Below are 15499 nucleotides of genomic sequence, written 5' to 3' on the forward strand. Positions count from 1 at the left end.
TTGATGACAGGAAGAGTGGTGGAATAAGTCCCCTATCATGCTCACCACATTCCCCCTTACCCTGAAGTAAGAGTAAATTTGGATCCAACCCAATATGCCCATTTATCAGGTACATTTGACTGAATGTGAAGGTAGCTTGGCATGTCTCTGAGACTACCCAGGCCTCAGGGGCCAAAGGAAAACTGGCTTTATTAGGCTCCTCTAGAGGAGGGCAGAGAGATGAGACAACTTCACTGGCTGGCCTTGGGCCACAATATTCCCCAACCTGGTGTAGCACACACACAAAGTGTGGGGAAAGAGTTAAACTGTAATAATAAGACTGGGAGCAAAGCTTGATTTTGTTGGGCCTCTGAGGAAATAGCTGAGGGATGTCCACAGTTGGAGAGAGAAGAGGACATTTAGTCTGTGTACATATCTCCTCTCAGCCCATCCTAACTCTGCTTCCTCAGCCCACAGAAAACAGGGAGTGCAGAGCAGAAGGACAAAGTTAGAAGATGCAGGAGCTGTGCCCTGCCCTGCCCTCCCCTCTCCTTACCACTTCAATGCACTCCAGTCCCACTTGCACCACAGCACCCGCATTTCTTTGCCAGAGGGCTTTCTCTCCAGTGGAAGCTGATTTATCCACCCAGAAGTTTCAGGGAATTAATAATTCTGGGACCAGCCCACTAGCAACAACTGATTAGAGTCGGTGTATTAATACCCCAACTCCCTCCCCCACTAGCTGGCCTAGCTCTGAGTGGGTGTCCCACAGTGGGCCCCAGTTCCCTGCAGGATTAAACTCCAGGTGCCCACAGTGGTTACTGACTCCACCACACACACTTTACTGGCTGCCTTCCTTCCCCGTTTCACTTCCCCACTTCTCTGTTGGCTTTTCTTAGGGATGCCTCCTCAATAAATTCCTTGCCCTCAAATTCTTGCTGCTTCTAAGGATACACAAACTAAGACAAATGGCCCCCATTCCCAGTGGGGCGTGAGGCCCCTGGGCACTCACAGCATGTAGGTTATGACTCCCACACTCCACATGTCCGTTGGGAACGAGACAAACTCGTAATTGACGACTTCTGGGGCCAGGAACTCGGGAGTGCCAAAGTTCACCTTCAGCTTCTCCCGAGGCTTGTACCTGGGGAGGAGAGGTGCAGAGGACAATGGGAGTGAGCCCTGAGAGAAGTTGTGGATGCCCGGCTAATTCCTTGGGGGGCGCTAAACACTCCCTAACCTTTGCTGTCAGCCATGTTTTCTGGACATCACATCCCACCACACTTGGTTTACTGGGAAATCATCACACACCCAGGCCCTAAATGCAGACTTTCCTAAGTCACTGTGGAGAATAAGAAAACCACAATCCTCCTCCTCCTCCAGGTATTTACAATCTGAAAAAGAGGGAAGATCAATATATCTTATGTGACTGGCCTGCAGTCACACGGATGAGCACAAACAACCTGTGTAGAAGCTGTGTGGGGAGGACTGCTCTATTGTGCATCATAGTTAAAGGGAAGACGATAGGAGTTATAGAAAGAGGCAAAATGCTCAACATCACTGATCATCAGTGAAATGCAAATCAAAACCACAATGAGACATTACCTCACACCATCAGAAAAAAATAGAAAATTGCAAGTGTTGGCTAGGATGTGAAGAAATTAGAACCTTGTCAGTAGGAATGTAAAAGGGAGCAGCTGCTATGGAAAACAGTATGGCAGTTCTTCAAAAAAATTTTTTAAAGAACTACCATATGATCCAGGAATCCTACTTCTGGGTATGTATCCAAAAGAATTAAAAGCAGAGTCTTGAAGAGATATTTATACCCCCATGTTCATAGCAGCATTACTCAGAATAGCCAAAAGGTGGAAGCAACCCAAGTGTCCATCAGCAGATGAATGGATAAACAAAATGTGGTATATACATACAATATGATATTATTCAGCCTTAAAAAGAAAGGAAATTCTGACACATGTTGTAATATGGATGAACTTCGAAGACATTACAATAAGTGAAATAAGCCAGTCACAAAAAGGCAAATACTGTATGATTCCACTTATATGAGGTTCCCAGTGTAGTCAATTCAGAGACAGAAGGTAGGATGCTGGTTTCCAGGGGCTGAAGGCAGGAGGAAAATGAGGGGTAGTTATTTACTGGGTACAGAGTTTCAGTTTTGCAAGGTAAAAAAAGCTCTGGAGATTGGTTGCACAAAAATATGAACATATCTAAAGACTACTGTAACTAATCTTGAAAATTGTTAACATGGTAAATTTTATGTTATGTGTATTTTATACAATTACAAAAAGAGAAAGATCTAGAAAAAGTATTCTGGACATGAAGTTTAAGGAAGGCTAGGAAGAGAATTGGTGGCTGTATGGGGAAAGGGGTTGGAGAAAGTTGGTTTTTAGAATCAATCTTGAAAAAGAAGAAAACTTCTAGCTGAAATTTAATGGGCAGCAAAAAAGATGTCCTTCAGTTGGAGAATGGATAATATAAAGTATGGTACATCTAGAAAATGGAATAGTATTCAACACTTAAAAAAAACAAAAAAGAGATTCACAGAAAGAGAGACAAGATGAAGAGGCAGAGGGCTATCTACCAGATGAAGGAACAAGATAAAACCCTGGAAAAACAACTCAATGAAGTGGACATAGGCAATCTTCCAGAAAAAGAATTCAGAATAATGATAGTGAAGATGATCCAGGACCTCAGAGAAAGAATGGAGGCAGAGATCGAGAAGATGCAAGATATGTTTAATAAAGATCTAGAAGAATTAAAGAACATACAAACAGAGATGAACAATACAATAACTGAAATGAAAACTACACTAGAAGGAATCAATAGCAGAATAACTGAGGCAGAAGAACGGATAAGTGACCTGGAAGACAGAATGGTGGAATTCACTGCTGTGGAACAGAATAAAGAAAAAAGAATGAAAACAAATGAAGATAGCCTAAGAGACCTCTGGAACAACATTAAATGCAACAACAATCGCATTATAAGGGTCCCAGAAGGAGAAGAGAGAGAGAAAGGACCCGAGAAAATATTTGAAGAGATTATAGTCAAAAACTTCCCTAACATGGGAAAGGAAATAGCCACCCAAGACCAGGAAGCTCAGAGAGTCCCATACAGGATAAACCCAAGGAAAAACATGCCGAGACACATAGCAATCAAATTGGCAAAAATTAAAGACAAACAAAAATTATTGAAAGCAGCAAGGGAAAAACAACAACATACAAGGGAACTCCCAAAAGGTTAACAGCTGATTTCTCAGCAGAAACTCTACAAGCCAGAAGGGAGTGGCATGATATACTTAAAGGGATGAAAGAGAAGAACCTACTCTACCCAGCAAGGATCTCATTCAGATTTGACAGAGAAATCAAAAGCTTTACAGACAAGCAAAAGATAAGAGAATTCAGCACCACGAAACCAGCTCTACAAAAAATGCTAAAGGAACTTCTCTACGTGGGAAACACAAGAGAAGAAAATGACCTACAAAAACAAACCCAAAACAATTAGGAAAATGGTAATAAGAACATACATATCGATAATTACCTTACACGTGAATGGATTAAATGTTCCAACCAAAAGACACAGACTGGCTGAATGGATACAAAAACAAGACCCATATATATGTTGTCTACAAGAGACCTACATCAGACCTAGGGACACAAACAGACTGAAAGTGAGGGGATGGAAAAAGATATTCCATGCAAATGGAAATCAAAAGAAATCTGGAGTAGCAATACTCATCAGATAAAATAGACTTTAAAATAAAGAATGTTACAAGAGACAAGGAAGGACACTACATAATGATCAAGGGATCAATCCAAGAAGAAGATATAACAATTATAAATATATATGCACCCAACATAGGAGCACCTCAATATGTAAGGCAATTGCTAACAGCTATAAAAGAGGAAATCAACAGTAACACAATAATAGTGGGTGACTTTAACACCTTATTTACACCAATGGACAGATCATCCAAACAGAAAATTAATAGGAAACACAAGCTTTAAATGCCATAATAGACCAGATAGATTTAATTGATATTTATAGGACATTCCATCCAAAAACAGCAGATTACACTTTCTTCTCAAGTGTACATGGAACATTAACCAGGATATACCACATCCTGGGTCACAAATCAAGCTTCAGTAAATTTAAGAAAATTGAAATCATATCAAGAATGTCTTCTGACCACAACACTATGAGATTAGAAATCAATTAAAGGGAAAAGAATGTGAAAAACACAAACACATGGAGGCTAAACAATACATTACTAAATAACCAAGAGATCACTGAAGAAATCAAAGAGGAAATAAAAAATACCTAGAGACAAATGACAATGAAAACATGATCCAAACCTATGGGATGCAGCAAAAGCAGTTCTAAGAGGGAAGGTTATAGTTATACAAGCCTACCTCAAGAAACAAGAAAAATCTCAAATAAACAATCTAATGTTACACCTAAATGTTACACCTAAACTAGAGAAAGAACAAACAAAACTCAAAGTTAGCAGAAGGAAGGAAGTCATAAAGATTAGAGCAGAAATAAATGAAATAGAAACAATAGCAAAGATCAATAAAACTAAAAGCTGGTTCTTTGAGAAGATAAACAAAATTGATAAACCATTAGCCAGACTCATCAAGAAAAAGAGGAAGGGGACTCAAATCAATAAAATTAGAAATGAAAAAGGAGAAGTTACAACAGACACTGCCAAAATACAAAGCATCCTAAGAGACTACTACAAGCAACACTATGCCAATAAAATGGACAATCTGGAAGAAATGGACAAATTCTTAGAAAGGTATAACATTCTGAGACAGAACCAGGAAGCAACTGAAAATATGAACAGACCAATCACAAGTAACGAAATTGAAACTGTGACTAAAAATCTTCCAACAAACACAAGTCCACGACCAGATGGCTTCACAGGTGAATTCTATCAAACATTTAGAGAAGAGCTAACACCCATCCTTCTCAAACTCTTCCAAAAAATTGAGGTGGAAGGAACACTCCCAAACTCATTCTATGAGGCCACCATCACCCTGATACCAAAACCAGACAAAGACACTGCAAAAAAAGAAAATTACAGACCAATATCACTGATGAATATAGATGCAAAAATCCTCAACAAAATACTACCAAACAGAATCCAAAAACACATTAAAAGGATCATACACCATGATCAAGTGGGATTTATGCCAGAGATGCAAGGATGCTTCAATATACGCAAATCAATCAATGTGATACACGATATTAACAAATTGAAGAATAAAAACCATATGATCATCTCAGTAGATGCAGAAAAAGCTTTTGACAATATTCAACACCTATTTATGATAAAAAACTCTCCAGAAAGTGGGCATAGAGGGAACTTACTTCAACATAATAAAGGCCATATATGACAAACCCACAGCAAACATCATTCTCAATGGTGAAAAACTGAAAACATTTCCTCTAAGATCAGGAGCAAGACAAGGATGTCCACTCTCACCACTATTATTCCACATAGTTTTGGAAGTCCTGGGCACAGCAACAGAGAAGAAAAAGAAATAAAAGGACTACAGATTGGAAAAAAAGAATTAAAACTGTCACTGTTTGCAGATGACATGATACTATATATAGAGAATCCTAAAGATACTACCAGGAAACTACTAGATCTAATCAATGAATTTCATAAAGTTACAGGATAGAAAATTAATGCACAGAAATCTCTTGTATTCCTATACACTAATGATGAAAATTCTGAAAGAGAAATTAAGGAAACACTCCCATTTACCACTGCAACAAAAAGAATAGAATACCTAGGAATAAACCTACCGAGGGAGACAAAAGACCTGTATGCAGAAAACTATAAGACACTGTTGAAAGAAATTAAAGATGATACTGACAGATGAAGAGATATACCATGTTCTTGGATTAGACGAATCAATATTATGAAAATGACTATACTACCCAAATCAATCAACAGATTCAATGCAATCCCTATCAACTTACCAATGGCATTTTTATACAGAACTAGAGCAAAAAATCTTAAAATTTGTATGGAGACACAAAAGACCCCAAATAGCCAAAGCAGTCTTGAGGGGAAAAAATGGAGCTGGAGGAATCAGACTCCCTGACTTCAGACTATACTACAAAGCTACAGTAATCAAGACAATATGGTACTGGCACAAAAACGGAAATATAGATCAATGGAACAAGATAGAAAGCCCAGAGATAAACCCATGCACCTATGGTCTATGACAAAGGAGGCAAGAATATACAATGGAGAAAAGACAGTCTCTTCAATAAGAGGTGCTGGGAAAACTGGACAGCTGCATGTAGAAGAATGAAATTAGAACACTCCCTAACACCATACACAAAAATAAACTCAAAATGGATTAGAGACCTAAATGTAAGAGTGGGCACTATAAAACTCTTAGAGGAAAACATAGGAAAAACACTCTGACATAAATCACATCAAGATCTTTTTTGATCCACCTCCTACAATAACGGAAATAAAAACAAAAATAAACAAATGGGACCTAATGAAACTTAAAAGCATTTGCACAGCAAAGGAAACCATAAATAAGACAAAAAGACAACCCTCAGAATGGGAGAAAATGTTTGCAAATGAATCATCGGACAAAGGATTAATCTCCAAAATATATAAACGGCTCATGCAGCTCAATATTAAAAAAACAAACAGGACTTCCCTGGTGGCACAGTGGTTGAGAGTCCACCTGCGGATGCAGGGGACACAGGTTCGTGCCCTGGTCCGGGAGGATCCCACATGCCGTGGAGTGGCTGGGCCCGTGAGCCATGGCTGCTGAGCCTGCGCGTCCGGAGCCTGTGCTCCGCAACGGGAGAGGCCACGACAGTGAGAGGCCCGCATACCACAAAAACAAACAAACAAACAAACAAACAAAAACAACCCAATCAAAAAATGAGAAGACCAAAATAGACATTTCTCCAAAGAAGACATACAGATGGCCAAGAAGCACGTGAAAAGCTGCTCAACATCACTAATCATTAGAGAAATGCAAATCAAAACTGCAATGAGGTATCACCTCACACCAGGTAGAATGGACATCATCAGAAAATCTACAAACAACAAATGCTGGAGAGGGTATGGAGAAAAGAGAACCCTCTTGCACTGTTGGTGGGAATGTAAATTGATACAGCCACTATGGAGAACAGTATGGAGGTTCCTTAAAAAACTAAAAATAGAATTACCATATGACCCAGTGATCCCACTGCTAGGCATATACCCAGAGAAAACCATAATTCAAAAAGACGTATACACTCCAATGTTCATTGCAGCACTATTTACAATAGCCAGGTCATGGAAACAATCTAAATGTCCATCGACAGATGAATGGATAAAGAAGATGTGGTACATATATACAATGGAATATTACTCAGCCATAAAAAGTAGCAAAAGTGGGTCATTTGTAGAGACGTGGATGCATCTAGAGACTGTCATGTGGAGTGAAGTTAAGTCAGAAAGAGAAAAACAAATATTGTATATTAAAGCATATATGTGGAACCTAGAAAATGGTACAGATGTACCGGTTTGCAGGGCAGAAATTGAGACACAGAAGTAGAGAACAAATGTATTGACACCAAGGGAGGAAAGCAGCGGGGTGTGTGGGTTGTGGTGTGATGAATTGGGAGATTGAGATTGACATGTATACACTGACGTGTATAAAATGGATGACTAATAAGAACCTGCTGTATAAAAAAATTAATAAAATAAAATTTTAAAAAATAAATAAATAAATTCAGTGATAAAAAAAGAATCATCAATCCATGAAAAGACATGGAAGAACTTTTAAAATCTACAAACAGTAAATGTTGGAGAGGGTGCAGAGAAAAGGGAACCCTCTTGCACTGTTGGTGGGAATGTAAATTGATACAGCCACTGTGGAGAACAGTATGGAGTTTCCTTAAAAAACTAAAACTAGAACTACCATTCGATGCAGCAATCCCACTACTGGGCATATACCCTGAGAAAACCATAATTCAAAAAGACACATGTATCCCAATGTTCATTGCAGCACTATTTACAATAGCCAGGACCTGGAAACAACCTAAATGTCCATCAACAGAGGAGTGGATAAAGAAGATGTGGAACATATATATAATGGAATATTACTCAGCCACAAAAAGAAATGAAATTGGGTCATTTGTAGAGATGTGGATGGACCTAGAGACTGTCATACAGAGTGAAGTAAGTCAGAAGGAGAAAAACAAATATCGTATATTAATGCATATATGTGGAATGTAGAAAAATGGTACAGATGAGCCTGTTTGCAGGGCAGGAATAGAAAGGCAGACGTAGAGAATGGATGTGTGGCCACGGTGGGAAAGGGGAGGGTGGGATGAATTGGGAGATTAGGTTTGACATAAATACACTACCACGTGTAAAATAGATAGCTAGTGGGAACCTGCTGTATAGCACAGGGAGATCAGCTTGGTTGTCTGTGATGTTCTAGATGGGTGGGGTGGCTGGGGGGAGGGAGGTCCAAGAGGGAAGGGATATATGTATACATTAACTGATTCACTGCACTGTACAGCAGAAACTAACACAACATTGTAAAGAAATTATACTCCAATAAAAATAAATAAATAAAATGGATAACCAACAAGGGCCTGCTGTATAGCACAGGGAACTCTGCTCAATATTATGTAACAACATAAATGGGAAAAGAATTTGAAAAAGAATAGATACACCTATATGTATAACTGAATCATATAGGTGTATCTATACACCTATATAGCTGTATAGATATCTTTAGGTGTACAGCAAAACTGTACACCTAAAACACCTAAAACTAACACAACACTGTTAATCAACTATACTCCAATATAAAATAAAAAGTTAAAAAAAAAGCATATTGCTAAGTGAAAGAAGCCAGTCTGAAAAGGCTACATACTGTATGATTCCAAATATATGACATTCTGGAGAAGGCAAAACTGTGGAGACAGTAAAAAGATCCGTGGTTGCCAGGGATTAGGGAGGAGGGAGAGATAAACAGGTGAAGCACAGAGGCTTTTTAGGGCAGTGAAAATACTTTGTATGATACTATAATGATGAATACATGTCATCATACATTTATCCAAACCCATAGAATGTACACCACCAAGAGTGAACCTAAATTTAAACTGTGGACTTTGGGTGATTATGATGTGTCAATGTAGGCTTATCAATGGTGATGAGGGGAGGCTTTGCATGTGGAGACAGGGGATAAATGGGAAATCCCTGTTCCTTCCCCCTAATTTTGATGTGCACCTAAAACTCCTCTAAAAAATGAAGTGTTAATTTAAAAAAATTAATGGGCACTTCCTATTCGCCAGATACCATGCTAAAAGTTTTACTTATATAAACTTCTCATTCTCACAACAACCCTATGAAGTAGGTAAGTTTATTGTCCCCATTTTACAGATGAGGCAATTGAGAAATAGAGAAGAATAAAATAAATATCCTGCCAATGTGCCTGATTCCCTTAAATCAGGGATGTGCGTTTTCAAAATACAGTCTCTTCTTTTCCAAATTTGCTGAGAGTCAGGCAAATGCAGACCCTGAGCCAACACAAACCATACTCATCCAGTGAAAGAGCAACAAAGATCACCTTGGTGGCTGAGTTGTGGTGGGAAGCCAGGGAGGGGAGGAGAGTTAGAGCCTTCCTCTGGCAGTCTGTTCCTCCCCTGCACTGGCACCTGACTGGAGCCTCAGGGCCAAGGAGCCAAACTGAGAGGAACAGGCTTCCCCTTGAGGAGAGAAGGTCCAGGCTCTCAGCCCCTGGATGTCCCTTTCCCAGGATGCATTCCTGTTTCCACTGCTTCATCTGCCCTACAGCCACATCCTGTATCATGTGACTTTGTAGTTCCTTCCACTAGAGATGGCATATACTGCCCCATCCCATTGATGGTGAGCTTGGTCACATGAGCTGCTTTGGCCAGTGGAATGTGGGTGGACATGACGGTGGGCCAATTCCAAGCTAGGCTGTAGGAGCGTGCCCTCTTGCTCCTCGGCCATCACCATGAGAAGAGAATGAGACACACCTGGAACAGACCTGTCCTCACTGACCTGCATCCAAGCCCAGTTCAATTCAGCCTAGATCAGTGACTCCCAACCAGTGGTCTGTGGGTAAAAGTTTAATAACCAGCTATCTGATTTCTTTTAAGTTTTGATTTGTAGCATTTGCCAATCGTGTAAATACTGATTTCACCGTGTCTGATTTAAAAGTACCATCACCATGTCACTGAATGAAGAGTTGGGAAGAGATCGGCAATAGCACACTATTCTATAGTCTTTCCACCATATAGATAACAATCGGCGTAAATAAACTCATGAACATAAATAACTGTGAAATGTAGTGAAATAGTTAGGAAGTGTTAACTTTTTAAAATGTAACATCTTTGTTTTAAAATAATTTCTTTAATTGTAAGCTTATACAACTTAATTTTTAATAATGGCCATGTTTAACAACTGGCTTACAAGATTCCTTATCATAAGCTAGTATAAGTTGGGTCCAGCATACTAATTCCCCAGCTGACTCGAAAATGTGTGGAGGAAAATAAACAATTGGTGTTTTAAGTCACTGCATTTGGGGGTGATTTGTTATACAACAGTACTGTAGCAATAGTTAACTGATCCATCCACCCCAAAGCTGTGTCAAAATATCCACTAAGACCCCCCTCTCCAGATTCCCAGCGCAAGGCCCTCTGTGATCATAAGGTCACATATGAGGTTGCAGCCTCATAAGGTTTGAGATAGGCAACTCCTTGCCCTGCCAAAGGATCTGATGAAATGGGCTTAGATTCCAATCTGAGCACTGGACTGGGAGTCAGGAGGCTCATCCCTGCACTCAACATTCTGGAGACCAAGATAATTAAACAAGATACTTCCCATTCTGTCTCCATTCTCGACCCCTTGACATGTCCCTACTTAGACCCACTGATGACTCTCACCACCCAGCCTGGTGTAAAACTGGTCCCTCTTGGGCTACCCTGGTGGTGCAGTGGTTGGGAGTCCGCCTGCCGATGCAGGGGGCGCGGGTTCGTGACCCGGTCTGGGAAGATCCCACGTGCCGCGGAGCGGCTGGGCCCGTGAGCCATGGCCGTTGAGCCTGCGCGTCCGGAGCCTGTGCTCCACGATGGCCGCAGCAGTGAGAGGCCCGTGTACCGCAAAAAAAAACAAACAAAAAACTGGTCCCTCTTGCTAGATGTCAGAGTCTCTGAAGATTTGTATGGCCCTACTCTACTGGGGGTCATACCTGCACTCAGAATCTCAGCGCCTTCTCATAGTCCCACCCAGAAATACAACTGTATTTTCTATAATTCGTGTTATGGGGAAAATTTGTCATTTCCTCCCTCTTTACAAACATTTAACTATTCCGGAGCATAAAGCATGCTCTCTCAAACTGCACATTCCCCCTACAGATCCCTTCTTTCAGAAGGACACACTTCCCAGGAAGCAGGCCAATTTGTCAAAAACCAATTTGCCAAAGAATCTTTTTGCTGAATGACCAGTTTGCCAGACTATTGAGGATGCTTTTGATGTTTTCCTTTCATCTCACAGCCAGAACCTGTGAACCTGTCAGCCCAGTTCCACTAAGTGCAATTTCCTGAGTATCACGTTTTCTGACACCTGCACTTCTCCAGTGCCCAGCAATTTTTCATGGGTGGCTTTCTCTTAAATATGGCTCCCTGGGAGTTCCCTGGTGGTCCTGTAGGTAAGACTCCGTGCTCCCAATGCAGGGGGTGCAGGTTCGATCCCTGGTCAGGGAATTAAGATCCCACATGCTGTGCGGCCAAAAAATTAAAATTAAAAATAAGGCTCCCTGTGTTTATTTTCTTGAACTTGCCCTCTACCTCTGTTCCCACTGGCAAAATTATTGCCATTGGGCTTCCCTGGTGGTGCAGTGGTTGAGAGTCCGCCTGCCGATGCAGGGGACATGGGTTCGTGCCCCGGTCTGGGAGGATCCCACATGCCGTGGAGCGGCTGGGCCCGTGAGCCATGGCCGCTGAGCCTGCGCGTCCAGAGCCTGTGCTCCGCAACGGGAGAGGCCACAGCAGTGAGAGGCCCGCGTACCGAAAAAAAAAAAAAAAAAAAAAAATTATTGCCATTAATGCCCTTAACCAGATTAACAAATTTGACTGACAGTTTGGAATAGATTTTTTAAAATTTTTATTGAAATATAGATTTACAATGTTGTGCTTGTTTCAGGTGTAAAGCAAAGTGGTTCAGTTTTATATATATATATATTCCTTTTTAGATTCTTTTCCATTATAGGTTATTACAAAATATTGACTACAGTTCCCTGTACTATACAGTTGGCCCTTGTTGGTTATCTATTTTATATATAGTAGTGTGTATTGGGAATAGATTTTGGCTAATCGATTTTCGGTAAATTGGCCTACAACACTTTTCACCTCCCACCATCTGAGACTCAATGGCCTATTGGATACCATTCCAACATCTGAGCCTCCCTACTCAGGATGCCCCATTAGTGCCCTCACCTTCTACTGTGTCTTCCTTCCCCAGTCCCACCCACAGCTCCTGCCTTCCCCAGGCCAGCCTGCTCATACACAGTGTGCATCCTATTCTTGGTCCCTAACTGACACTATCCCTCCTGCCCCCCTCCACACAGAGTCGTGCTGGAGCCGGTTCTCACGGGTGCATGAGAGCCAATGGTGCACGTCTCCTCCCAACTCTGCACTCAGTGACGTCATGTTGGTAGCTTGAAATCAGCCAAAGTTAGCAAAGGTTACAAATCAACCCCACCTCCTCTCATGCCCCAGCCGCAGCGGGTTGTTAAACATTTACCAGCACACTACTGCCTGCAGGTAACAAAACCCTGTCCATTCGTCTCTTCTGGCTGCTCAGAGACGTCCCAGACTCCAGGAACCTCAGGTGGTTACTTCTTGCTCTGAATTCACAGTGTGTCACTGTAAATCCTCATTTGGCAATTGGTCACCCGGCATTTGGTAGGGTCCTGCATACACTAGTGTGTGAGGTCTGAATGAAGAATATATTGCCCCACAGTGAGGGAACAGTGGTTCTTGAGGGAAGGGCAAAAAAATCTTAGCTATTACAACGGTCTGCGGCTCTCCAAAGGGCCACAGTACGTAAACAGATACACAATACACCTGTGGCATTACATTTCAAGAGGAAGGGACTGAGGGATTAGGAAAGAAATGGTTAAAAAGGCTCTTTGTGGGGCAGGTGGAGACATGAAAAATAGGTTGAGAAACACGCCCTGGTGCATAAGGTGTGCAAGTGTATAGGATGCATCCCAATTTTATACAACATTATTTGGGAAAATATTAAGCAAATTTTTTACATTATGGATTGAGTGGGTTGGGGGATTCGGGACTGTTCATGAAATGCAGTATGCTGTGTAGTGTGGACCCTGAAGGTACAGCGCGGTGGTAAGAACTTCCCTCTGCTGTTGCTCCAATACCACACTTAGCCTCCCATCCATCATGTGGGGCCCTGAAAATGTACCTTTCACACCTGCAAAGAGGTGACATTTACCTCTCCAACCAGTGGGGAAGTGACCTAGGAGGACCACCACTGTGGGTTTGAACGCCCCCTCTGGGAGGCCAGTGCTGGACACCAGAGGCTGAGCTCAGGCACGGCTCTGCCACCATGGGGATGAAGTGCTCCTTTCTCCCTTGTGGATGGAGTGGTAGATGCTGCAAGGCTCCGAAAGTGACAAAAACAACTTCTGTGTGGAAAATGACCATTAGAGTAAGAACATTTCAAGATTTGAAGCCGTGGTGTGAAGACATATCTAGAAAGTATGTGATTCTCAGAGAAATGTCATTCTTGGTGGAAATAGAATTCTGGAGGAAGCCTGGAGGATGAACATACATTTATTGCCATCTTCACAGACTGTGGATGCCCTCCCCAATGCCAAGGGTCTGCTACAGCCACACCACTGGTTGTGCACGCCATGGGCAAGAGCCCTGCAGAGACACGGTGTTCATCAATCATGAGGATCCCACAGTAAAACTATATGTCACTAGGCTTTAGGCGTTTTAAGGGACTTTAAGATGTTTTTTAAATTATATATGATATTCTCTTTATGCACTGAAACTTGAGAACCTAATCACCCTCATAGAATGGGTCTCCACTGTTGATGTATTATCTCATTTAAACTTCATTATTGCCCATATCAGCGGGCACTGCATTGTATCACCATTTTACCAAGATCTAACCCAGTCCTGAGTGCCCAGAACCACTTACCCATGGCACCATCCTATTTAACCTAGTCATTTTCTGGAGGGCAGGGTTGGTGATGAATGCATCACACAGCCCAGTACATCTTGGCCCCAGGAGGCCTGCAGGATGAATAGAAGGAGCTTCCCAGAACCCCCATTCAGTGACCCCCTTTATCACTCCCCTCTCTGTTCACACAGGTGGTTTGAAATACTGTTAATCCCACAGCCTTTTAAGGAGAAGCAGAGCCCGCCGCACAAAGCCGCCCCCTGCAGTAGTAACGAGGCCTCTCTACGCAGTCTTTGTAAAGGCTGCCAGCCTCAGTGAGAGAGCTTTCTTATATCAGTCCCAAAACTCAAAAATTGGCTGAGTTGTAGGTAACCATGTCCAAGAGAGCCACCAAGGGTTTCCAAGGAGCTCTGTCAAACCACCGAAATAAAACTCCCTTACCTTCTGGCCAGCCCGAAGTCAATGATCTTAATTTGGTGTCCCGTCTGATTGACACACAGTATGTTCTCAGGCTGGGAAAGAAAGAGAAGTTAGCATAGCTTAATCAACAGCTAAGAAGGTCTGAGTTCCCACACTTAGTTGTCAATAGGCCTCAGTTTCCCAGCCTGGAAGGGAAAGCCCTACAGGGCAGCCCTATAGGGATGGATAGATATTGAAAATAAATGATGTGGCCTAGTGTGAGACAATAAGGAGTAGTATGGATGGTGGGGAACTGGAGAACTCCTGCCCTGGGTAAAGGGGCAGCCACTGCTCAGCTCCAGCCACTGGCCACCACACAGGAATGCAGGCCCAGTTGCCAGAGTTCCTCAGTCCTCAAGGGAAGCCAGAAATCCAGGTTTAAGTAAAAATTCCATGCTTTTAAATGTTGACAACTTAATCCAATTTAAGCATGCATTCATCACGTATAGGAATCAAACACGACATGTCTGGGATGCGGATTTGGCCCACAAGCTGATTGTTTGTGACCATTGGCTTGGGGTGGCGGCTCCAAACCCTGGCTGCACGCTAGAATCATCAAGGAAGTCCTCAAAAGTCCCAACACCCAGGCCCCAACCCTGACCTGATTACATCAGAATCTCAGGGGTGAGACCAAATCTGCAGTAGCTTGGTCAAGGAGATCAGAGCTGCAAAATGTCAACCTGCCATTTTGTGGTGACAGCTGTGACCCATGGGATGGAGGTGCTGGACTTGACATACTTCTCTTAAGTGTTTCAGATCAGCTTGGAGGCCCTGAGGGAGACTGGAACGATTCTCGTTGCTTGTGCCAGACAAATTTGGATAGGGGTAGGG

The 15499-nt window shown here is 42.1% G+C and overlaps 1 protein-coding gene across 4 annotated transcripts in view; it reads right to left on the minus strand.

The window, feature by feature from the left end:
- Positions 1 to 15499, minus strand: part of MYLK3 (myosin light chain kinase 3) — a 58125-nt gene that overhangs the window by 5371 nt on the left and 37255 nt on the right. For all 4 annotated transcript variants that reach the window (XM_060288344.2, XM_060288343.2, XM_070044116.1 and 1 more), the window contains 2 exons: positions 14651 to 14721; positions 992 to 1120 (listed from right to left, as the gene is read on the minus strand). In XM_060288344.2, the coding sequence (XP_060144327.1) occupies positions 992 to 1120; positions 14651 to 14721 (200 nt within the window). The remainder of the gene's footprint in view (positions 1 to 991; positions 1121 to 14650; positions 14722 to 15499) is intronic.

Source organism: Globicephala melas, chromosome 19 (genome assembly GCF_963455315.2).
Source record: "Globicephala melas chromosome 19, mGloMel1.2, whole genome shotgun sequence".
Lineage (NCBI taxonomy): Eukaryota > Metazoa > Chordata > Mammalia > Artiodactyla > Delphinidae > Globicephala > Globicephala melas.